Source organism: Podarcis bocagei (assembly GCF_964188305.1).
Source record: "Podarcis bocagei genome assembly, chromosome: 9".
Lineage (NCBI taxonomy): Eukaryota > Metazoa > Chordata > Lepidosauria > Squamata > Lacertidae > Podarcis > Podarcis bocagei.
The window spans coordinates 50,785,826-50,811,390 of record NC_138134.1 but is presented as its reverse complement, the minus strand read 5'-3'; the positions used below and the strand labels follow the sequence as shown (position 1 = coordinate 50,811,390).

At 40.5% G+C, this 25,565-nt stretch overlaps 1 protein-coding gene across 11 annotated transcripts in view; it reads left to right on the top strand.

Moving 5' to 3' along the window:
* BLTP1 (bridge-like lipid transfer protein family member 1) overlaps positions 1-25,565 on the top strand; it is a 106,997-nt gene that overhangs the window by 55,834 nt on the left and 25,598 nt on the right. For 6 of the 11 annotated variants that reach the window (XM_081208009.1, XM_081208010.1, XM_081208006.1 and 3 more), the window contains exons 41-61: positions 1,630-1,778; positions 2,359-2,578; positions 4,340-4,498; positions 5,564-5,739; positions 7,198-7,373; positions 8,196-8,902; positions 9,150-9,395; positions 10,034-10,127; positions 11,678-11,728; positions 14,990-15,196; positions 15,776-16,014; positions 16,971-17,215; positions 17,679-17,784; positions 18,564-18,661; positions 18,958-19,143; positions 19,545-19,713; positions 19,992-20,203; positions 21,312-21,371; positions 21,936-22,134; positions 23,266-23,325; positions 24,227-24,453. In XM_081208009.1, coding sequence (XP_081064135.1) covers positions 1,630-1,778; positions 2,359-2,578; positions 4,340-4,498; positions 5,564-5,739; positions 7,198-7,373; positions 8,196-8,902; positions 9,150-9,395; positions 10,034-10,127; positions 11,678-11,728; positions 14,990-15,196; positions 15,776-16,014; positions 16,971-17,215; positions 17,679-17,784; positions 18,564-18,661; positions 18,958-19,143; positions 19,545-19,713; positions 19,992-20,203; positions 21,312-21,371; positions 21,936-22,134; positions 23,266-23,325; positions 24,227-24,453 — 3,986 coding nt within the window. The remainder of the gene's footprint in view (positions 1-1,629; positions 1,779-2,358; positions 2,579-4,339; positions 4,499-5,563; positions 5,740-7,197; positions 7,374-8,195; positions 8,903-9,149; positions 9,396-10,033; positions 10,128-11,677; positions 11,729-14,989; positions 15,197-15,775; positions 16,015-16,970; positions 17,216-17,678; positions 17,785-18,563; positions 18,662-18,957; positions 19,144-19,544; positions 19,714-19,991; positions 20,204-21,311; positions 21,372-21,935; positions 22,135-23,265; positions 23,326-24,226; positions 24,454-25,565) is intronic. The other 5 variants (XM_081208002.1, XM_081208001.1, XM_081208007.1 and 2 more) reach the window with 2 other exon arrangements.

The window sequence follows — 25,565 nt, the reverse complement described above, 5'->3', positions numbered from 1 at the left end:
TTATAGCCTCTAATACGGGAATAGTTAACCTTTTGGGCTATATTCACCTTTGGCCAGCCTTCTGTGGGCTGCATGGCAGCAATAGGTGTGACTACGCTGCACTCAACGTGCACGGACAGGATGTGCAAACAGGACAAAAGGCACTCAGGCAGGTACACAGACACACAGACTCTTCCTCTGATCAGTTGAGATGGAGAACATATGATTCCCTGCCCACTCATTAAATGATTGATTTGAAGACTGAAAATTTGCATCCCCATCAGGATGCTGACTGGGTGAAAAGATGTAAGCCCCCAAACTTTGTCTACTTAATACTTTTCATTTTTGCTACCAAAATTTGTGATCTTGGAGAGCCAGAATAATTTGCTTGGGGCCTGAATCAGGCCCCCAGGCAATTAAGAATCAAGGAGATCTTAGTGTGTAATAATTTAAAATATGGTTAGCATGGACAGTTCAGTTCAGTTACATATCTGCTATTGCATTTCTTCTTGCAAATTTATCAGTTTTAACATATTTTGATTTCAACCTAGACAGAAGTGTTGTTTGTGCCATGTGGAATTAATTAGTAGTGGTTATGCAGTCTTTTTCTATTCTTCAGGTATTCCTTTCTCCGCATGATTAACATTGCATATAGAGATAAGCATGTTCTTCCCATCCCTTTCATCCCTGCTCCTTTTGCCTTACATGAGTTGGAGGGTGACTGCAGCTGGAAGCATATTTTAATTGTGTAGGATCCTCGAGTATTTTAAAATCTTGGTTATCCAGGGTTCTAGAGCGTGATGGACCTACATGAGAAGAGCCAGTTCCCTGCTGCAGACAGTTGCTCTACAGTTTATACAGGGAGGTGGACGGTTGGGTGAATTTGCTTGTCTCTGCTGTTTCCTGTTCACATTGTTAATGGTATGGAGAAAGGAACACTTGAAAGAGGGCTCTTGTGTTAGGGGAAAACTGGGGGGAAATTAATCAAAACGTTTAGAAATGGACAACTATGCTAGAGTGTGCAAGTTGGCAGCAAATATTACACTTTGGAAGCAAGTGTATACTTATTTAGTATTGGCAGCACCTTCTGAAGCTTTTTAGCCCAACAAGAAAGAAAATATTGCAGTTCTGAACACTAGTCTTGTTACCATTATGTAACTATATTGAATTACAATTTTGCTTCCCACACAACTATTGAAAAATGTGTGTATTAGAAAAGACTCAACAAATCGATATTTGTGGTTCTTAGTAATTTTGCTGTCTCTTAAGTACAATATGAGGAACACTCGTAACAATGCTGCTACATAAAGCTTTTCACTTAGATTGCCATAAATTGACAAAGAAGATCTTGATGCAAAGGCAATTGTGAAAAGAGCATACAAATGGAAAACTACTTTATAGTTGTGGCAAAGAGACGAGGAAAAAAATGGATGTGAACAGCTCAGTCTTCAGAAATGCATTATACTCTTTGAAATGTCAACAGGCCCACATTTTAGGGTCTCAAATTGGGTTTAAATCAAATGTCTGCAATTCTGTGTACCAGATGTAAATGAGCACTTACAGGGCAGCCTAGTAATAAGCATCCTCAATAACCAATAGCCTTGGCTACATTTCTCCTATAATTAATCTGTGCAACTTTGGGTGTTTCAGCCACTGTCAGTGAACATACAATGCTTCTGGAAGGAACTGGTGCCCGCCCCCCGCCCGCTGGTGTTTCTTCTGGTCCTGTGACAGGGGCTGAGATTATGAGGAAATTATCCAAGACTCATACACATAGTGATTCTGGTCTTAAAATAAAGGTAAAACTGCTTTATTCTTAAAACGAGGAGATCGGATATAAAACAAGCCACTTTGTGAAGTGCCTTCCCCGGCATCAAATGTAGCTTCATTGAGGTTTCACAGAGAGGAGTTGATTCAGAAAACCATACTCTGAAGCTCTTCTCCATTCTTTAAAGCGGGTGAGGGCTGTGGGGTGAGTGTGAGGAAATATGCAAGCAGGTGGGTGAGGTGTAAAGGGGTGGGGGTTTGTCATGTATAAAGAGAGGAGGGGTTGGCAAAGGCGTTGTGGCAAGCAGAGTGACTAGGGGCAGCAGCGCCTAAAAGTTACAAATAAATAAAAACCTCAAAAGAATTTTATATATTTTATATATATAATTTTATATATATATAAAACCATCTGATCTTAACTGTGTTTACTGAGAATTCAGACCTACTGATGTCTAGCTATGTCTTGGGCTGCAATCCAAGCTATGCTTTGGGCTGTAATTTACAGGAATTGACGCTTCCTCTGGTTCTAATTGGTGTGACTTGTACATAAATAAACATGTGCAGGAGCTGACTGTTGGTGGACTTACTGCGATGCCTATGTTTACATTTCAGGGTATCCATCCATATCACTCCCTGAGCTACACCAGTGGAGATACAGCTACAGACTCTCCGGTACATGCTGGTCGTTCTGGGCTGCTTACCAAAGAAAGTCCAAGAAAAGAGAGCCTACTCAGCTACTTGACAGGAAGCTTTCCTAGCCTACACAATCTCTTGGAAGGGACCCCTCAAAGAAGTGCTGCAGCCCCTAAAAGTTGTTCTTTAACAAGAGCAGGTACAGAATGCTTGTATTATGGTTCAGTTCTAGCCGTGAAAGCGTTGATTGATAGCTTAATTTCACAAAATTGATGTTGCTCTACTTGTTGCCTTCCAATAGCCCAGACACTAAGGTTGATGTTCTTTCCTCCTTAAGTGTAAGATGTCCTCAGGTGGGATGTATGCTACCCCGAGTGCTTGAAGGCAGGAACACTATTGTTTCAAAGGACATGCTCATTTTCTCTGAAGCCTCATTCTTGTCTTTTCTTGAAAGTGGACAGTGAATTCCACTCTTTCTCTTCCTTCTCTGCTCCTCAAATGTCTAAATTTTTGTGTCTTCTGTTTGTGCATAGTTGAGATAGTATTGTGTATTATTATTAATTATTATTAGTTATAGGGAGCAGGTGGTGCTGTGGTAGAAACCACTGAGCCTCTTGGGCTTGCCGATCGGAAGGTCGGTGGTTCGAATCCACACGACGGGGTGAGCTCCCATTGCTCTGTCCCAGGTTCTGCCAGCCTAGCAGTACAAAAGTATGCCAATGCAAGTAGATAAATAGGTACTCCTGTGGTGGGAAGCTAAGCGGCCTTTCTGTGCTCTCTGGCACTCGTCACAGTGTCCCTTTGCGCCAGAAGCAGTTTAGTCATGCTGGCCACATGAGCAGGAAAGCTATCTGTGGACAAACACCAGCTTCCTTGGCCTGAAAAGCAAGATGAACGCTGTACCCCATGGTCGCCTTTGACTGGACTTAACCATCCAGGGGTCCTTTACCTTTTACTTTATTATTTATCCTCAATGGACATGATTTTATACCTTGGGGTTTTTTTTGGTCTTTCCCCCTTCAGTAGTTTGATAGTTGTTTGCTCTTCTCAGGGACTTCGCTTTGTGACATACTTGTAGCACATCACCTGTTAGTGGTGATGTGTCATGACCCTCTGAAGTCTTCCCATTGCTTTCTTCAGCTCATATTCCACTTGAGGACATCTTTACACTCCTGTAAAGGCCAACGTTCCCTTTGTCCTTTGGAGAAAGACTCAGCAAGGGCTAGACAAAAAATCACCTCCCTCTTCTTTCATAGTTCCTATTGAAATAGCATTATATTACCTAGCTCAAACACTACTGCAAAGATATATTAAGAAAAGGAAAGACCTAAAGCATTTTAACTTTATCAGTAGTAACTGAGACTAATAAGGAAATGCTAGCTGCCTCCTAGTCTGTTCCTCAGACAAATCTTCCTTCCAAGAAAGGTCTTCAGTGAAGAATTCACTCTAATGACTGGAGCATTGTTTAATGAACAAGTAGAAGTCTTATTTTTGCAACCTTATTTTTAATGCTCTGTTGACGGTTACTGATGTTCAACAATAGAAATGTGTGCACAGATTTTTACATAGTTAAAATGTACAGCTAGTTTTAAGCACACTAGTTAGCACCAATGTGTTTCTCTGTAAAAGAGCAGAAGAGAATAATAGTGAAGAATTTTCAGGGGCAGGAGGATAAAATATTAATACCTTCAGATCAGTGACATACTGATAAACGTGTTCATTTAAGCACAGGAAGGAAAGGACTGTTAGCTCAGTGAGAGGTATGGGCAAATGTCTTCTTCCCTCCTCTTCATTCCCAAATTGTGATATTTTTATTTAACAAGAGCTTTCAAGTTGACATTCTCTGTGTGCTTTGAAATATTTTTCTGTCTGTCAGAAGTTGAAAAATATATCACAAGTATAACTACAGAACCCACGTTTTATGGTACATGAAGTGGTCAGTTGTTATTTTATATCCTAGTGAACACCATGCCCTCTGAAATGTTATCTGAACATCCTTTATTATCGGAACCATCATCTGTGAGTTTCTATAACTGGATGTCAAATGCTGTGGGCAACAGAGGAAGTGTGGTTCAAGAGTCTCCCGTCACCAAATCTGCACACAATAGTCTGCCAACAGGTACTGATCGGAAATTCAGTGTTTGCTTGAATATTGACTATTGTATGCAGTTCTTATGAAATACTTAAGGAGCTGACTGTTCATTTAGAAATAATCTTCTTTGGTTGCTAACTGAATCTGATAAATTTCAGGCATGGGCTGCTACATTCAGACAAAGTAGAAACATAAGTTGGAGCGAGCTTCTTTTTTCCTGCTCTATGGGGTGGACTTAATGGCTTCAAGTTACAATAAATGAGATTCCAACTTAACATCAGGAAGGTTGTGGACTCTCATTTGAGGTTTTTAAGCAGAGGTTGGATGGTCATCTGTCATAGATGCTTTAGTTGAGATTCCTGCATTTCAGAAGATGACCCTCAGAGTCTCTTCCAATGCTACAATTCTATGATTCTAAGAGTCCTGCTGGATTGAACTACTGATTTATCCTGTCCAGTATTACATTCCCAGCAGAGCTCACTAGATACTTCCAGAAACCCACTAGCAGGGCGTCCCTCATTGTTTACTCCCCAATATCTGGTTTTCAGAGATATGCCATCTGTGAACATGAAGTTGCTATCAAGGCCATGGGTTGTGGAAAAACCAGAATGGCAACTTCAGGCATTTGATTTCCTGAAGAAAGGCCAGCCATTAATTCCCCTTCTCAAAAATAAAAGGGTGAAGACAAAGCAGTTATTAGAATCTTAGAATTGTAGAGTTGGAAAGGGACCCTTAGGGTCACGTGATATTTGTGTCAAGATGTTTTGCTTTGCCAAATGATCGGAGACTTAAGGCCATTTATCATGCTGTCCTTCTAAACAAAGGTGGTACAGACTCCAGGCACTAAAGGATATAGTTTTTAAATCTGATTTTCACCAGCTGGAATACAGCTTGCGGGTGGTAATTTTCATACTTCAGTTCCTCCTCCTCTGTGAGTAGATGATATGCCAGCTGAAACTAGTGCTGTATCATAAAAATGTCCCTCTTCCCTGACTTGAATTTAATTCTCCTCTTGCTCAGTAAACTAAACAGCTTTACATATTTTAGCACTACATATGCTGCTGGATAATTAATGCAGGAACTATTTTGTAGGGGTAGCTCCAAATCTTCCGACCATACCGTCAGCATCTGACTTCAATACAGTATTGTCCAGTGATCAGAACACATTGGATGGTACACATTCACAGCACAGTACGAGTCAGGATGACATTGCTGGAATCGAGGAAGGTAACCAGGGATTTCCTGCAGTTCAACTTGCAGATGCCCAGGTGAGTGTTTTGCCTTTAAAACTGGAGGATAAATAACTTATCCAAGAAACCAAAGAAGGAGCTAAAATAGTTACCCCATTGTCCAATTATGGTAACATTTTAGCTGCTCCAGTATTTCATTTTCCCCCTAACCTATAAAAGGTTCTTTCTCTGAATCAATTTGTGATGTCTCACCAGCATCTCATTATGAAATGACAACCTTTGAAATGAGTAATAATTATATCTTGCCATCCCAGAATTACTGAAGGCATATCACACACTGCTGATATTGGGCCATGAGAGCAGTAGGCCACTGAACTGAGGCGAGTCTGGCAGCTCTCCTAAGCAGAGAATGGAAGGCACCTGTGCACATACATAGACAGCATGGATCTAGACCAGTGCTTCCCACTGTGTGAGCTATAGACCTCTGGGGTGTAGCGGAGTTATCTCACAGGGTTTGCAGATTACAACGGCACGGGGAAAGAGAGAGAGAGATTATGGCCCCTAACTATCAGGTATTTTCCTCAGGAGGAGCGGGACAGAAACTGAACATCAGGGGCCTCATCCAAAAATAGGGTGGAGGAGGGAGAGGGTGATGGTACTGGCACAAATCCCACCGCTGCCACAGCAATAGCCAGTTCTCATGATGCCTGGATGCTGGGTCTCCTGTAGTAGTGGCAGATGCTCAGGGCAGGTACTATTTGTGCTAGGCTCTCTCCGATGTCAGCATGGCAGTGAGGGTAGCGAGCCCCCTTTCTTCTTTAACCCCTCCTTAATCCTTCCTTGAAAGGTGGCATTATTCATACGTCTCCATTCACTTGGCTGCCTCTCTCCTCTGCAGTTAATCATCTGCCCCTCTCCATCTTTCTCCCTCTGCCCCCTTGCCTGCATTGAAGCCACAGCGCCATCTTTCCAGCCTTTGGGGGAAAGATTGTTTGCTGAAACAGGCTGTTCCCGGAACCCTTGTGGCAGGCTAACCTGGAGTGAGTGGCTGTGTGGCACAGAGACATCATACAGGGGATATGGTTCATGGACACTTACACCAACCTTACTCCAAACATGGACCCTCAGGGGCAGGGCAACCACCCATTTTATTGGGGCCGCTTTTCTCATCAAGGTTACTGCCATGTTCTTGAACTTGCCTGTCCTGGACCCAACACCTGGTGGAATTCCCTGGTTCAGTCTCCTGCTCAAATGAAGGGTTTTTTGCCATATTATACTCGAATGGAGAGGGAATTCACATCAAAGAAAGAGAGGAACAGAGAGCACTTGTGTCTTGAGCCTGGTTTTTACAAATGTATGTTTTTCTTTCTGATTTGGACTACACACTGATTTGAACACACTATATTATTCCAATAATACTGTCATTTTGAAATGCTTAAAGTATGAGAGATGCTTTTAAGATTGCAGCTGTGTTTTCTGCAAGTGTTGAGCAATTTTTATAGCTCTGAAGAAATAACTTGATTCTATTTTTAATAGGTTGTTTTCAAACCACTTCTAAGCCACACAGGGATTCAGTCTCAGGATGCAGCACCACTGTGCTACAGGATGTACTTTGGAGAGCATCTTTCATTCTCAGGGACTCTGGATTGCCTTAGGGCAGATATTGTGGATTCAGATACAGCAAAAGAGAGGAGAAGCAAAAGAGCCCGAAGGTATAGTAGTCAAGTTACATGAATCCATTCAGCATTAAAGAGCATGAACGTATTGCTTAATTACTTCATTCTATGCTATCTGCTTTCTTTTTTCTTAACAAGTCAAAAATAATTTAATCCTAGACTTTAAGGAAATTATGAACTGAAAACTAGTAAAGAGTTGAAGTTACAATTGCAGCTTTTAAACTTTAGCCTTGGAATAGATGTGTTTAAAACATTAGGCTGCTTTGGTGGCTAAAATGCCCATCAACAGAAGCTTACAAGCAAAACAGTGCAAAATTTAAAACTTAGCACTTCGAGTCAGTATGTGACACTGAGTTCCTTGAGGGTGTCAGCAATCACATGGATACTTGTATATGTATACAGTCATACCTCAGAAGTCGAACGGAATCTGTTCCGGAAGTCCGTTCGACTTCCAAAATGTTCGGAAGCCGCAGAAGCCGCTTCAGACGTTCAGGTTCCAAAGAGCGTTCGCAAACAGGAACACTCACTTCCGGGTTTGCGGTGTTCAGGAGCCAAAACGTTCAAGTCGCAAGGCATTCGTCCACCCAGGGTACAACTGTACTGAATTGGACTATTGGTCTATTTAGCTCAGTATTGTCTAAACTGATGTACAATTGCTCTCCAGAGTTCAGGCTTTCCTTAAGATGCCGGAGACTGAAGCTGGGACCTTCTGTATTCAAAACATTTTCTCTAACACTGAACTATGGCTCTTCCCTAATATCTTAAACAAAATATACGAAGGGATAGCCTTCAAAAAGAGAATGATTTTAACATTTAGCTGTTGCAGAATCTTAAAAATGTTTTGTATTTCTTTCTTAGGCAAGGAGCAGTCAATCTTCCTCCCCTTGAATTCAAACCAGCATTAATGTTGGAAACTTTTAGCATCAGTGCTGTTATAATGGAGAAATCAGTGAGCACACCTCAAAACTCCACCAGTGCCCTTGCTTTTCATGACTTTAACAAACGTCATTATAGCACCTTCCATTGCAATTTTACAATCTCATGTCAGTCTATAAGCCAGCATGTAGATATGGCACTGGTTCGTCTTATTCATCAGTTCAGTACCATGATCGATGACATCAAAGCTACGCAGACAGACATCAAACTCAGCCGATACACGGCTGGTTCAGCTTCTCCAACGCCCACCTTCAAAACCCGCAAACACAGAGATTTCCGTTCCTCTGACTTCAGTCGCAGCTCTCGCGGGAGCCTCAATGGTGTCAACAGAGTGAACAATGCAAAAAACAAGCGATCGAACAATGAGAACAATAAAAGAGAATCTCGAAACAAAAATTCACTGGGGAGATCAGAAAGAAGGACTTCTAAAGTATCCAGGAAAGGTTCAAAGGATGTTGTTGATCATGTGACCATTCATATGGACGACTCTGATTCAATTACAGTGTCAGAGCAGAGTGAACCTTCTGCAGAGTGCTGGCAAAATATGTATAAACTGTTGAACTTTTATTCTCTTATATCTGATCCAACAGGGATTTTAGAAAAATCTTCTGAAACGTTTTATCCAGCAGGTAAGAGTTTTTGAAGATACAGAACATGCATAATTCTTAGTTCACACTTACACAGGCTTAATAGGCAAGTCCTTACTACAGTGTATAATATCTATATTGAATTTAGCAGAGTATTACTGCAGTAACTGCCCTGATAGCATTTATACATAGGTGTAGCATGTGAATCTTTTGATGACTAAAGTAATTGTAGGTTCTGGTCTTGTCAATTTTGCCTAAATACTTCCTGATCTGATGCATTTTCTTGTAGGTGTTCGGAGCCCTACTGAACCTGCGTGTAGGGTTGCATTTGAAAATGAGCAGGATAACAGCAGCTTAAGTAGAACACAGAGGAAACGCAGTTTGGTCACATCAGAACCGCAGCATGTGACCCTGATAGTCTTTGGAATAGGCATGGTAAATCGCACACATCTTGAAGCAGATATTGGTGGGCTAACGATGGAATCAGAACTGAAGAGAATCCATGGCAGTTTCACACTCAAAGAAAAAATGAAAGGTAGAAGAATTATCTGTAGAAACATACTTGTTTTGTCGAATTTATATATAATATTTGCCAAGTGTGTGTGATATAATCAGATCATTTTTGATAATCCTGCTTTTGCTACTGAAATACACAGTAACAGAGAGAGAGAGAAAATTCCCAGCCAAACTTAAGTAAGTAGAAAAATCGAATTAAATCAGCGTAAAATATTTATTTAAATTAAAATGTTCATAGCATGCCACTGTGGTAGTAAAATTATTTCCAGGTGGTTTAGCTTTTACCACAGTGATAACGATAAATATCTTCTAGCACAGGAGTTGCCAACTTTTTGGGGCCCATGGGCACGTTTGCAGACTGAAGAAACTCTTACGGGCACCACACACACCCTGCAACCAAACACAGCAGCCTGCCCTATTGGTTACAGCAGAATGCATCTTTCAAGCCAAATTTCAGTGGGGTCAGGGACCCCTGTGGGCTACAGGAAAAGCCCTCTGCGAACACATGCACACCCCTGTTGACAACCCCTGTTCTAGAATTAAAACAGCATCTTCATTATGCTTTGCCTGTTGCCTCTCCAACACAAATATGCATGCAGGAAATACATATTTTTGTACTACATCAAACGCATTTGTGTTGTTTTTTTCTGTTTGAAGATGTACTGCATCAAAAGATGACCGAGACATGTGCTACTGCTCATATAGGTGGTGTTAATATTGTCCTTCTGGAAGGGATCACACCAAATATCCAGTGAGTGTACAATTTAAAAAGTGATACATATTTTCTAAACAGCAGTTATGCCTCCCTTATAGCCTGTCCTGCTCTTTTAAGGCTTTTATGTGACTGGATTACAAGGAGCTGTCATATGTAAGTAAGCTAAAACTGACAAAGTGACGAGAAAGAAATGCCTTTGTGTACTCTTCTGTCGGGCTTCAAGCATTTAGATACAACTGCATAAAATATAATAATCTGAGATGACTTAAATTAAATATTTATAACATTGCACAGTATTTCTGAGCAGCCAGTTCGTAGTAGGAAATGGACAGAATATTTTCCGTAGTCAAGACTGTTTTGTTTCAGCAGATTTTGCATCATCATTGAAGTGTGTCAAACCAGCCACCTTTTATAAACCTAAAAGGATCTCCCTGAGTATCTTACCCTTTGACCTATTTTCTGGCATATATTTGACCAAAAAGCTTTTATCAGTTTCAAACTATCCCCAATCCCATTTCTTTTATGCCACTGTTCATTTTATTATTATCATTATTATAACTATTTGAATTCTGTACAGTTTTTTGTGACTGGATGAAAATTACACCGCAGCATTGCTGGAGGTTGGACTAGATGACCCTTGGGGTCCTTTCCAATCCTACAATTCTATGATTCTATTATATATGTATATTTATATGAAATGACTTATGTAAATTTTTGTACTTAGTTTCAATATCCTTTCATATTATTCTATCTTGACAGATCCACTGTGTACAGTAATTCTTAGAACAGCAATTTGTTTTTTTTAATGCTTTATAGTTTTTAATTCTTTATAGTTGCATCTTATAAGACAATCTGAAATTCCTTTAAGTGTGGCCCTATTGTTTCACTTTTATATTTGCGCTTGGGTGTTTAAAACAAATCTACCCACCTTTTCTGCATGAGCATCTTGAATGATTTCCCTAATACATTCACATTTCTAATAGTCACACACTTGTAATTGCATGATATTGTCATCCACTTCAGCACTTAAACTAGAATAGCAAGACACTGCAAACCATTTCCCTCTGATTTATGTACTAGATGAACTAGTACTCTTTGTTTTTTGGCAGCATTTTCATCACCAACACACTTTTAGAATCTGTATTAGTCCCAATAATTTGTAGATAAATATGAATTTAATATATGCAAGCAAAGTTTGTCCTGTCATGAAGGATAGTTGAAGTTTTTCCACAAGAAGCAATTAAAAGTTGGTTCAAAGTGTAGCTGTTGCTTCTGTTGATAGTATAGTGTGTGCTCCAATGGGACCAAGAGGCTCTTGCATGAGTTGACTTCCTTATTCCCAACTGGGGCAGGAACAGCTCTGCACATACCCTTTTGGTACAGGCAGAAATGTTATCTGCACTGAAATGAATGAGTTTGCTGAGCATTCCTTGGATCCCCCATGCTTGCAAAACGCCATTGCTTACAAAATAGTATTTTCAGACAATTGGTCTTATTGTGGGTTACAAATATGACTAATTCTTCTGCATGACTGTTCTTTATTTTGCTTTGTTTTTGTTTTGCTTTCTTCCAATCTTCACTCGTAGACTGGAGGATTTCCCTACATCACCAACAAGCACAGCCAAACAAGAATTTCTGTATGTCACATTATGTTTAAATGGCTTGCAGTTAACACTGTGTGTAGTGTAGCTGAGATGTGTTTTTGTGTGTTTAATGTAACCAGCTGCACCTTAATTGTAATTAACATGAAATAGAATTGATATAGTATATCGATCAGCCTATATTAGAAAAGCTCTGGGTTAAGTATTTTTACTCAATAACATAAAATAGTTTTGAAGCAGGGTTTTCTTCCCTAATCACAAACTATTTATCTAGAGTCACTAATATAGACTGTAATATGTCAGACAGTTCTATGAGGATAACCCAGGTAAATTAGATTGATTTTATATCTTACCGTACAGTTTTCCACTAAGTTATGCAAGCTGCTAACATGTCAGTAATGGCTTTATGTATTCAACAATGGGTGGGTGGGCTCACCTCAACTTTTAGAAATAAAAGTGTAAAGTCAACTCAGTATGTGAGTTAGAGACTCCCTGCTTCCAGATTCTACAATTTTGCTTTTTATGTGGATGCCTCCCTCTAGTAAGAATAACAAGATGCAGCCCTTTTCTTAATATTGAAGCTGGATAGGTGGGCTGGGTTTCATCCCCACAGTTGTGCTGTGCTTTGGAGGTACTAGATTTTGCAATGCACACATACACAAACACACCTCAAGTGGCAGAAGCCTAAACTGTGGTTTTGTGGACTTAGATCAGGCTTCCTCAACCTCGGCCCTCCAGATGTTTTGAGACTACAATTCCCATCATCCCTGACCACTGGTCCTACTAGCTAGGGATCATGGGAGTTGTAGGCCAAAAACATCTGGAGGGCCGAGGTTGAGGAAGCCTGACTTAGATATTTACCTCTTCTGCTTAGGTCTCTGCTACATGAGTCAAGGAAGTTGACAAACCAAATAACTTGTGATCATGCAGCTAAACTTTATTCTAAAAACCTGTCATGAAAACTCTTGGATGTTGAAATAAAGAAAAATCATTAGGTTCAGGTTACCTCAGGAACTGATGGATATCACCAAGGTGAAATTGAACAATATAACTGACACAAAGAATGATTCAGAGCAGCTTTTTGTGAGAGATATTTTGGCCTATGGATTTTGGATATTTGGCTTATGAAAGCAGTGTATGGAAAGCAGGGGCAGAGGAAGGGGTGTGTGGCGGGGGCAGACCGACCTGGGTGTCTTCACTGAGGGGGGTAACATTTGGCAGTCATGGGCGGGCAGTGAGCCAAATGTCCACCATCGGCAGCTCGCTCCGCCCCTGGCTGCAAGGTGTGCGCGCCACTCCATGCACCCAAGCAGCCATCCCGCACCTGGGAGGGCACCCTCCATGCCCTGTCCCGTCCTGGGCAGCGCGGGCATATGCTCTGCCACTGATGGAAAGAGTTATTTTTCATCTGAACCAGGGGTGGGCAAACTGGATCCAGCTGGCAAGCTAGAGCTTTACCTTACCCACTCTTCATAGGCCAAATTTGACAGGTTGGTGATAGTTGATTGGTACTTGTCAAAGTCCAAAGGAGGTCACCAGTCATCGGTGATCAGCTGATAGATAAAGCAACTTCCTTTGAAGATGTGCTTTCAGGCCCACCAGTCAGCTAATTGGCACAGAAGGGGTGGCTTCCAAAAAACCCTTTGAAATCTCTGCAGAAGACAAAATGCTCCCCAAACTGGAGCATTTTCCATCTGCAGAGAAAGCAGTTTGCATTCAAAGCAGTTTCCACAATAACTGCTTCTCTGGAATGAAAGAAAAAATGTTCAAATTTCTCCAGCACTTTGAATACATACTGCTTCCTTTGGAAAGAAAAGAAATTCATTTTCAAAACAGAATGTGTTTTTTTCTTTCCAGAGAAAGCTTGCAAAGCCCTTTGTGCAGTACTTTCCAATCACTCATCAGCTAATGGTTGGTTTCTTGGAAAGTGATGTAATGGCCTTTGCAAGCTCTGTGCCTGACACTTGGGAAGTGCTAAGCACAGGACTAATTGGTCACTGGGCAAGCACTGGGGGAAGAGCTTTGTAGGTGCCTGCAAAACCTCTTTTGTCCAATTTCTTCCTTTACCTGCCTCTCACCTGGCATCATATAAAATGTCAGGTGTACAGCAGGTGGCACAGCTTGGCCAAAACAGCCTCACAGGGTCAAATGAGGCGATCTGGTGGATCTACATAGACCCAGAGGCAAGAGATTCACCACCTTTGATCTAAGCAATTGGTCTCAACAATACCATTTAAGATCAAGTATTTCAATTAAGGCTGCATTTCTAAACCACATACACAAAAGTAAATTTCAATGAAATGTTTCACAATTTTTTCTATATAATGAGTGCAGTTCACAAGACTTGTGAGAGTTTTATATTTTTTTCTATATAATGAGTGCAGTTCACAAGACTTGTGAGAGTATTAGGTTTTGGCTGCAGGTGTTTGAAAGGCAAGTATAGGGGAAATTTCTCCTTGCCGGAGCCAATACTTAGAGTCTTATTTTGATAGATAACATTTTGTATACTTACGTCTTGGTTGAAAGTATGAAATGTTGGCTTCTTGAACCCCAAGAAAATTGGAAAGGATATTTAAAGTACAGATATGGTACGAGTAGTATTTGTCATTCATACATGTCAGTCAACTGTGATGAAATAACTGTGTTTCAAGTTTTCTTTATTTTTCTATTTAAAATATATTGCATTTGCTCTTTTTCTGCTTACTTCAGAAACGTAAAATAGCCACAAAGTTTTCATTGAAGCTTGCATTTTAGTGGGGAAAGATATATTTCAGTGTTCTTATTAGGTAATCTGTCTGTTGGAAATTAGCTGTTGGAAAAGTTATCTTCTTAAACACTAAAAGTAAAAATCCTTTACTGGGAGATTTGCATGGTAGTCTGTCTGTGTTGTCTTTTTGCCCAGAGTGTGGTGTTTTTTTTTTTAATGATTGGAATTATTTTGCTGCATATGCCCATGCATGTCATTAAAGCAAATGACTGCATCAGTTGACAGTAGTCATGCTTAATTTGCGGTCGTTCTTTGCTGGTTTCTAGCCACAATTGTCAGCTTCAGTTTAGGTCCCTGGAATGGGAATCTCCCATGTAATATGAAATTTAACTATTAGTCTCTGCAACTATGCAATCATATACACCTCTACCCTGAAGTAAGCCCCATTTAGTTCAGTGGAGTTTACTCTTAGGTAAGTGAAGATAGGGTTACAGCATGAATTGCTGATAAATTTTACTGAGGATGCAAGATGATTCACTAGAGCTGCTTTGTATTTTAAAACATGTAAACAAGTTTCTTCTTCTTCTTAGAACTGTGGTGAAATGTAGCATTGCCAAATCGCAGGCTCTTTATAGTGCCCAAAGGGGGCTGAAAACAAACAATGCTGCAGTCTTCAAAGTAGGGGCTATTAGCATCAACATTCCTCAGCATCCAGCTACACTACACAGCATGATGGTACGCAGCTCTCATCAGCTCTCGAAACAAATCTCTGACCTCATCAGACAGCCAACTGTAGTGTGAGTATCGCAGTTGATGTTGTTGTTGTTTAGTCATTTAGTCGTGTCCGACTCTTCGTGACCCCATGGACCAGAGCACGCCAGGCACTCCTGTCTTCCACTGCCTCCCGCAGTTTGGTCAAACTCATGCTGGTAGCGTCGAGAACACTGTCCAACCATCTCGTCCTCTGTCGTCCCCTTCTCCTTGTGCCCTCCATTTCCCCCAACATCAGGGTATTTTCCAGGGAGTCTTCTCTTCTCATGAGGTGGCCAAAGGATTGGAGCCTCAGCTTCAGGATCTGTCCTTCCAGTGAGCACTCAGGAGCACTGATTTCCTTCAGAATGGATAGGTTTGATCTTCTTGCAGTCCATGGGATTCTCAAGAGTCTCCTCCAGCACCATAATTCAAAAGCATCAATTCTTCGGCGATCAGCCTTCTTTATGGTCCAGCTCTCACTTCCGTACATATCGCAGTTGATATATGTGTATTATTTGGAGGCTTGACCTGCTTGCTAGGGTGAACTAAATTTGCATGCTCAAGCATGTTAAAATGTTTTTAATATCTAGTAATTGGTATTCTTTTTTTAAAAAAAAAAACAGTGCCCAGCCTACAAAAGAAGATATTGCAACACCAATGCCTGCAGAAAAAACACCCACAAGTGTAAATCAGACGCCTGTAGAAACCAATGAGTTTCCACAGTTGCCAGAAGGTTTGGAAAAGAAGCCCATAGTGCTTAAATTCAGTGCCATGATTGATGGAATTGCGATTGGAGCAGCACTGCTGCCATCTTTGAAAGCAGAATACAAGATGGGAAGAATGAGAAGTCATGGAATGACAGGTAACATTGCTTCATATTGGGGGGTGTTCCCAGGTTGGTTGGCACATGTGGGAATGCTCTAGGTGTAAAAAAATGCATTGATTTTGTGTGTGGCAAGTAGCTAAATCACTAAACAACAGTTGTCTGTTTTGCTTTTGCAAAGAGAACAGTTCTGCATCACAACAAAGCGTCATTAGTTCACATTTTAGCGGTTGCTTGAATTACTATTGCCACACTCAGGAAGGATTTTAAAATAGACAGCAATATGTAATATTTTGTATTCAATATACAGTTAGGTCTGCAGTGATGTTTGAGTGCCATGAAACAAAAAAGTTTGGGGGTTTAACTCTCAAATATTTAAATATGAACCTCCACCTGTCTTACAGAGATGATATATTATCTTAATATTGCATATGCAGTGTACTTTGTTCATTGATTTCTGTTGTTTATTTTTAGTTTGTAAATGGAGTTGAATAGCTGTTAATGGAATAGAATAGGTCCTAAAAAGTACTGTTTGGCCTGAATATAAGCCACACTTTCCCCCCAAATTCTGACCTTGTAAGTGCAGCTTTAATTTGTGACCTTACAAAAATTATCTTTTGTGATATTACTGCCGAAACAGACATACAGTAAAACGGAATGGGTGTGAGTGCCTGCAGAATTTTAAGGAAGCGGCTTATATTTGGGTATTGTCTTTTCCCCCCTTGAATTTTAAAGGTGCGGCTTATATTCAGACGCAGCTTATATTCAGGCCAATATGGTAATGGTTGTGTTTTGGGACAGCTGGTAGGCGTACCTCCCTTGCACTTGCATAATTTCCATACCGTCTGAGGAATGAGATGAGATAAAAGCTGTTGAAATCCAGCCTCATCAAGGGGAAGGGATAGCATTGGCATGGAAAGTAGGAAGTGGGTGACTGTTTCTGTAACTGCAGTGCATTAATGTAGACTAGTCAATTGACTGTTTTCTTTTCACAGGTGCACAAACAATGTTTACATTTGAGCTGCCAAATCACAGGTTGCGGTTCACTTCCAAAGTCTCTGCCACTGATATGTCTACCATACCTCCTTCAGCCAGTCTTAATCTTCCTCCTGTAACTATGTCAGGCAAATACATAATGGAAGAACACGATACCTATTCAGATCAAATATGGAGTATAGATGAGCTGCCCGCTAAGCAAGGTTACTATCTCCAGGGAAATTATTTGCGCTGTGTAGCTGAGGTATGTAGTCTATATATATATATATATTATTTATCATTTTTATTTTAACAGGATTTATATGCAACTTAATCATCAAAGCCTCACAGTGGTTTAGATAAAATATGCCTTAAAATTACTGATAGAATCAGGTGTTAAAAGCAAGTTAGCCTGATTTTTTCCAATAAAAAAGCATTAGCATTTAGACATTATGCCTGTATATTTAAAGTTTACATAACAATATATTTTTATGATTGCTTATGTAATTGTACGATGTCTGAAACAGTTTTGCTTCTACCATGTGGCTCCTTACATCCAGGTTTTGCAACATAAATCTTCCTAACTATATTGTATCTCGAGTTGTGTGTATTTTAGTTTTAGAAATTCTTCCATCTCAAAAATAAATGTTACATTTTCCCCTATTGTTTGCTTCAAGCCCTTCATCATGAATCAACATCTGTTAAAAGGCTTCTCCCTTTCCTCCCAGGTTGGGTCCTTTGAGCATAATCTGACAACAGACCTTTTGAACCATTTGGTTTTTGTGCAGAAAGTATTTATGAAAGAGGTCAATGAAGTTATACAGAAAGTCTCAGGTAAGCCTAACTGCTTGAAAACATTACTAAACTGAACAGTCAGCACTCAGAGCTCCACACTAACGTTGCTTCCTACTATTTATGGTAACTGAAGTCACATATTTTATTCAAAAAATGTGGACTATGATGTTTCCATTATGCTGCATTAGACACAAGCAGGCAATAGTTACACACTGTGGATGATATCCAACTAAGTCATATATTCGGAATAGACCAATTGAAATTGATTTCAGTGAATCTGCTCTGGAAATGATTAATATTAAAATACCACCCTTTGGTAGGAATGCGTTTTTGCAAAATTTCACTGACTTACTATTTCTTTTATTATGTAATTTTCTGGAACAGTGTTACCACTCGTCAAATGCCGTTCATTGTTGGAGAGATGGCACATTTACTTTGTTGTCATTAAAACTGTTGTTGTTTTAGTCAGATATAATAGTAATCAGTGTGTTGTAGCAATTATCTCTAAGTCAATGTATGCCGTTTATACATGCCAGCATGTTTTGAATGGGTTGGGGTACTATGAAAACAATGTCTGTCCATTTCTAATACTATATAATCATTTAATATTTGTTGTTCTTACAACTACTCTTGAGTTATCAAATCTTGTTTCACCTTTGGGACTGGAGAAGTGACAGCTGGATCATATTGGGCAGTTGCATTTAGAGAATTGGATAGGTGTGGTGTGGTTTTTTTAACCCGTCCTCAGCCTTAATCTTGTGGAAATGACAAATGCTTAACTGAATTCTGGAACTGTGTTGTTTTAATTATAAATGCAGGAGGGGAGCAACCTATTCCTCTTTGGAATGAACATGATGGGACAACTGATGGAGAAAAGCCAAAGATTCTCCTCTACTCCCTGAGTCTGCAGTTTAAAGTATGTTTGATATTCATGGGTTCTTCCAAGTGTGGCCAGTGGTAATATTGTAGTGAACTGTGAAATCAATAATGAATGAGAATGCAGGGGATCTCGTTCTCTCTTGGGTATTAGGATGTCTATCAGTGGTTTGTTTTCCTCTAATAATATTTTCCAAACTAAAGGAACAAACAAAAGAATTATTACCTTTCATGGAAACTGTTGTGAAAGGCAGAAGGTTTCTTAAATGATATGTTTATAAAAATGTGTTTGAGAGACTGAGGTGTGTATTTAAAGTCTTTCCCTTACATTATTAGGGTATCCAGGTAACAGCCACCACACCATCTATGAGGGCGGTAAGGTTTGAAACAGGACTAATAGAACTGGAGCTCTCAAATAGATTGCAAACCAAAGCAATGCCTGGTAGTGCCAGCTACCTAAAGCTCTTCGGTAAATGCCAAGTGGACTTAAATCTGGCATTGGGACAAATCGTTAAACATCAGGTGAGTAATTATGATTTTATAGCCTGCTGGTGACATTTTCTGGTTCTCAAAATGGAATGAAGAAAGAAATGTTAAACACAGCTTTATAAAACTTTGGATTAGATCCCCATGTGCCCTTCTGTAAACAGGATCCTGAAAAGCTTCAGTGAGTGGGAGTAGAGGGGGCACAGAGCTCAAAGCACCCTGCTCTAATAAGCTGAATTCCACTCACAAAATGAGGTGCTCTCAGCTTCCTTTTTGGTCTCCCGTTCTCCCCCCAAATCTGCTCCAACTCTGGTCCCTAGCCAATAAGTGTACGTTTAAGAATACCTCCGTTTTAAAATTATTATGTTTGTATCCTGCCAAGCTTGGTTTTTTGCTCTGCTGTGTTCTCCCTGTTGATATGTTTGGAATGTCTTAAGGTTTATGAAGAAGCTGGATCAGACTTCCATCAAGTTGCTTATTTTAAAACCCGAATTGGATTACGAAATGCTCTGAGAGAAGAAATCAGCGGTTCGTCAGATCGAGAAGCTGTGCTCATTACTTTGAACCGGCCAATTGTTTTTGCTCAGCCTGTGGCCTTTGACAGAGGTACTAGTGGACTTTGTGTTGGTTTTTGTTTTACCAAAATAGACATGTGCACTGAAAACTATGGTTAGGCAAGGAAATAATACTTTCATTAAAAGGTCAATCATGTTGACTTGGTTCCCTGCCATGTTAACATATATTGTAGTCCAGAAGCAGAACAAGACAGAGAAACATGTGTTCAATAACTGACAGGGCACAGCAATTTATTATAGCTGAACTTAGAATGATTTTCTATATTAATTTGTTCTAAAATAGTGAAAACCTTTTTTCCCCTTGCTAAGCTGTGCTTTTCTGGCTGAACTACAAGGCTGCTTATGACAACTGGAATGAACAGAGAATGGCCTTGAATAAAGATATTCATATGGCTACAAAGGAAATAGTTGATATGTTACCTGGAATCCAGCAGACATCTGCTCAAGCTTTTGGGACACTTTTCCTCCAGCTAACAGTTAATGACTTGGGAATTTGCCTGCCCATCACCAATACACCACAGGTATTAAAGAAAATAACATAATTTTTAAAAATTTAATGATATTGAAGTTTACTATTGCAGTATCAGTATGCTTCTGGGTAATAATTATTGTTTGAGAGAAGCTACAAAAATTTCAGTAATCCTTTTCATTGATGGTTAGATCTCTCAAAACTGAATATGTTGAAATGTTTGAAGACTTGCAAGTGGTTTATCTTAAGTTCAGAAATACGTTTTTCAGATTATAATTAAAATGGTTGTTTTACTAATATTTAAAGATTCAATTTATTTTCTTAATATTCTTTTAAGTATTTGATAAGATCTTAAAGTATACCTACATAGTAACCATTAACGATGTACATCTTTTAAAAAGCTAGAACTGTGAATGTTTCATAAATTCATCAATTTAGATTGTATTCAATGCTAATCCTACTTGGAATAGTTCCACTGATGTTAGCAAACACGACTAAGTTTGGTTCATTAATTTCAATGTCTACTCTTAGTAGAATAGTTGAGTTCACTGAGAGCCAGTGTGGTGTAGTGGTTAAGAGCGGTAGTCTCGTAATCTGGGGAACTGGGTTCGCGTCTCCGCTCCTCCACATGCAGCTGCTGGGTGACCTTGGGCCAGTCACACTTCTTTGAAGTCTCTCAGCCCCACTCACCTCACAGAGTGTTTGTTGTGGGGGAGGAAGGGAAAGGAGAATGTTAGCCGCTTTGAGACTCCTGAAGGGGAGTGAAAGGCGGGATATCGAATCCAACTCCTCCTCCTCTTCTTCTTCTTCTTCTTCTTCTTCTTCTTCTTCTTCTTCTTCCTGACCTTGTCCCTGAAAGAATTAATGTAATATACACTACTCTTAAAGCCTTATAAGGAAAAAACAACATATAATTTAATAAATTGCAGTTGATATGGATTAAAATAAATGAAAGAATGTATATTTACTGTTATATCATAATCTAATGATTATCTATAATGATGGATACAATTGGGATTGTATGATATGTACCATAAAATTGAAGCTAAAAGGTTTGGGTGACTTGGTGTTGAATACGATACATATCTTGTTATACTTTTGCTTTTAAAATATCTCAATGACCAAAACATATCAATGTAATGCTTTTAATATTGGTACAGATTCAGAGGCAGGGCCACAAGATTAATTTTGGGGGACAGAAAGAAAAACAGAGTTACTGTGTAAGTAATAAGTGTTATCAATAACATCTGATGAGCTGTATTTCCCCATGTGTAATAGAATGTAGAATGTAACTGAGAGCGCTCTATATATTTCTGTGAAGTTCATGTTAGATTTGAAACTACCTTTTCCAGATATATGTTCTGCTGCAGCCTCTAGATGTATGCTACCTTGTTAAAAATACTGCTTATCATGGATTTATCCATGAAAATGATGTTTTGTAAAACTAGATAATGCTAGGTACTGTAAAGTAAATAACTAACATTAGGAAATAACCCTTAAAACTCATAAAGATGGGCTTAATTACAAGTTTGTGCATACTTGTAACGAAAAGCAGGAATTTGCTGTAGGGGGTTGATCTTAAGAGAGCTGCCAGGAATCCAGTTATTGATTAAATACTAATTTATATAGGTTAATTTTGATGTGTGTGTGTGTGTGTGTGTGTGTGTGTGTGTGTACCTACTTCATAAAGGGAAACTAGAAATGACTATGAGTGAGGAATTAATCCTGAATTCTTTCTTATTTCTGAAATAGACTTTTATACAATAGTTCCTTGCTTTTTTCAGTCTAATCATACAGCTGATCTGGACACTGGTTCTGCATTAGTCCTGACCATTGAAAGTACTTTAATTACTGCCTGCTCTTCAGAATCTCTTGTCAGCAAAGGTCATTTTAAAAACTTCTGCATTCGCTTTGCTGATGGCTTTGAAACAAGCTGGGATGACTGGAAGCCAGAAGTGCGAGGAGATCTAGTCATGAATGCCTGTAAGCATTTATCTTATTGTCTCCGCTACTGCTAATTCTGAACATTTTGAGAAGCTCCACAAAAAAAGCATAAGGTGTTTCTTACATAGTGTTCCATGAACGTTCTCTCAGCACAAGGATTTCTGCTTGCACAATAGAACTCTCTCTTCCTCTCCTTCCCCTACTAAATCTGTTCTCAGGGTTTCCCCAACCCTCTGGAATATATTTGGGGAGGGTGTGGGGCATGCACAAAGGGAGAAAAAAGGGGGGGGTCTCATTGCTCAAGTGGGAATACTTGTACTGATGGGATGCATTCATGGAATACACCCTAACTTGTGTTTCACCTTCATGTTTAGAAAAATAAGTAAGCAATTCGTATTTTCTGGATCATCCATTGGTGTGTCAGCACCAGGGCTTATCTAGTGGAACAGGGAGAGAAGTCATTTTTGTCGATTCCCTCTCACCTTTGCTGTCCTACATGACTTCAGAAGCTCTTCCCAGAGCAGATTTATAGGGGACATGGGTTGGTGTCTGTGTGCTGAAACTGACTCCTGTCTCTTTCAATTGAATAGGACCTTTCCATCACTGGGCAGACACTTTCAGAACAAATGGCATCCAAAAGTGCTTTGGGGTGGGGTGAGGGGAATGTCTTCCCTATATAGAAGAATACAGAAATAAGAATTTAGTATTACTATAAGAAATGTCCAGATGCCAGTTCAAGAAAATTAATGGGGTGGATACAGTCTTCCCATGAACAGAGTTCCGTGCATGGGCCACTCCTGCCAATTTAATAGAGGGAAGTGATTTTCAGTGATTCCTGCTTCTTCCTGCAACCCTGTATGCCCGCCCCCAAAAGCTCTCCAGAGGTGAGGAACCAACCAGAACCCTGTGGGGAGGTGGCACAGGGCACTGCAGAAGGAAAGGAAGGTTGATCTTTGATTTACAGAGTCCATTCTGTGGACAGAAGGAATCCTTCTATTTGCTGAAAGGAGCGTCTTGATCCACTCCTGTTTATTTATTTATTTGTTTATTTAACCACCACAGGAGAACGAAATATCATTAGGAAATGATTGATTCTATATTAGTGCAAGTTTCACCTAAAAAGCCTTGTGATGTGATGGTAGGTTCACTGTAGTTTTCTTACATCTTTAGGCGTAGTGCCAGATGGCACCTACGAAGTGTGCTCAAGAACAACAGGGCAAGCAGCTGCAGGTAAGAGCTATTTCAAATCAGCACTTATTTCAAAGCAGCTTTAGTCTCTGTGTGAGTCTTCCTTTTTATTGTGCATCTGTCATCTCATCTTAGTCTTTAATACAGGAGATTTATATTCAGGAACAAATTGTAGCCTTGGTGGGGGGGGGGGGGTCTTAACAGTTGGATTAAAACATTATAGAATGTTACAAAAGCTGGTCCAGTGGTACCTCTGGTTACGTACTTAATTCGTTCCGGAGGTCCGTTCTTAACCTGAAACTGTTCTTAACCTGAAGCACCACTTTAGCTAATGGGGCCTCCCGCTGTTGCCGCCGCCATGCCGCCTGAGCACAATTTCTGTTCTCATCCTGAAGCAAAGTTCTTAACCTGAGGTACTATTTCTGGGTAAGCAGAGTCTGTAACCTGAAGCGTATGTAACCCAAGGTACCACTGTATAGCTTTTAATCTTGGTGTCATGGGTTTGAGCAAACTATTCCATTGCAGGGGGTTGGACTAGATGACCCTTGTGGTCTCTTCCAATTCTAGTTCAGTGTGTGATTATTCTGTTCAGCCTTTGAATAAGAATATTAAAATATAAGAGATGTTGAGGTAAATGTTAAAGTAATAGCAATAGTAAATAAAGTTTAATTGCCCATTTGAAGAAAGCACTGCACATTTTTTTCTTGTTCCTGTGAAAATCCTTCATTATTTTATCCTTTTTTCCCGTCTGCCAAAAAGACAAAAAGAGTATGCAGCATGTGCATTGCAGAATGTGGTAAACTGCTATGATGTTTCTAACCATGTACATTTCAACTGAGAAAAAATGTCTTAAGCTGCTGGTGAAATACTAGATATTAGTTTTTGCATACCTAAATCAAAAATGTGATGTTCTCTCTCCCACCCCTTTTTTCTATCAAAACAGAAAGTAATAGTGCTGGGACATGGACTCTTAATGTGCTATGGAAGATGTGTGGCATTGATGTGCACATGGATCCTAACATTGGGAAAAGATTAAATGCTCTAGGAAATACCCTTACAACATTGACAGGAGAAGAAGATTTAGATGACATTGCTGACCTTAACTCCGTTAACATGGTTGACCTATCAGATGAGGATGAAGTTGATAACATGTCTCCTGCTGTTAGTGTGGTTAGTAAACTGATTAATAAATCTTAAATATAATTCTAATACATGAAGGGACACGGGTGGCGCTGTGGGTGGAACCACGGCGCCTGGGACTTGCCAATCGCATGGTCGGCGGTTCGAGTCCCCGCGGTGGGGTGAGCTCCCGTTGTTCGGTCCCAGCGCCTGCCAACCTAGCAGTTCGAAAGCACCTCCGGGTGCAAGTAGATAAATAGGGACCGCTTACCAGCGGGAAGGTAAACGGCGTTCCGTGTGCTGCGCTGGCTCGCCAGATGCAGCTTGTCACGCTGGCCACGTGACCCGGAAGTGTCTGCGGACAGCGCTGGCTCCCGGCCTATAGAGTGAGATGAGCACACAACCCAAGAGTCTGGCAAGACTGGCCCGAACGGGCAGGGGTACCTTTACCTTTACCTTTAATACATGAAGCAAAATAGCAGCTTGGCATACTGCATATTTGCTTAGACATAAGAATTTCGTAATGTGTATTAACAGAGTGCAGCATGATTCAAGTTACAGTGGTGCCTCGCAAGACGAAATTAATTCGTTCCGCAAGTTTTTTCTTCTTGCGAGTTTTTCGTCTTGCGAAGCACGGTTTCCCATAGGAATGCATTGAAAATCAATTAATGCGTTCCTATGGAGACCGTCCGGTGACAGAGGGGAAGCGCCGCTCTGTCCCCTCTTTTGAAGCAAGGGGCTGCGGGGAGAAGATAGCTTCTCCCCACAGCCCCTTGCTTCAAAAGAGGTCCGGGGACAGCAGGAAGCGCTTCCCGCTGTCCCCGGATCTGGGGCTGCAGGGAGAAGATCGCTTCTTCCCCGCTGTCCTCAGACCTCTTTTGAAGCAAGGGGCTGCGGGGAGATCGCTTCTCCACGCCGCCCCTTGCTTCAAAAGAGGTCCGGGGACAGCGGGAAGCGCTTCCCGCTGTCCCCGGACCTGGGGCTGCAGGGAGAAGATCGCTTCTTCCCCGCTGTCCCCAGACCTCTTTTGAAGCAAGGGGCTGCGGGGAGATCGCTTCTCCACGCCGCCCCTTGCTTCAAAAGAGGTCCGGGGACAGCGGGAAGCGCTTCCCGCTGTCCCCGGACCTGGGGCTGCAGGGAGAAGATCGCTTCTTCCCCGCTGT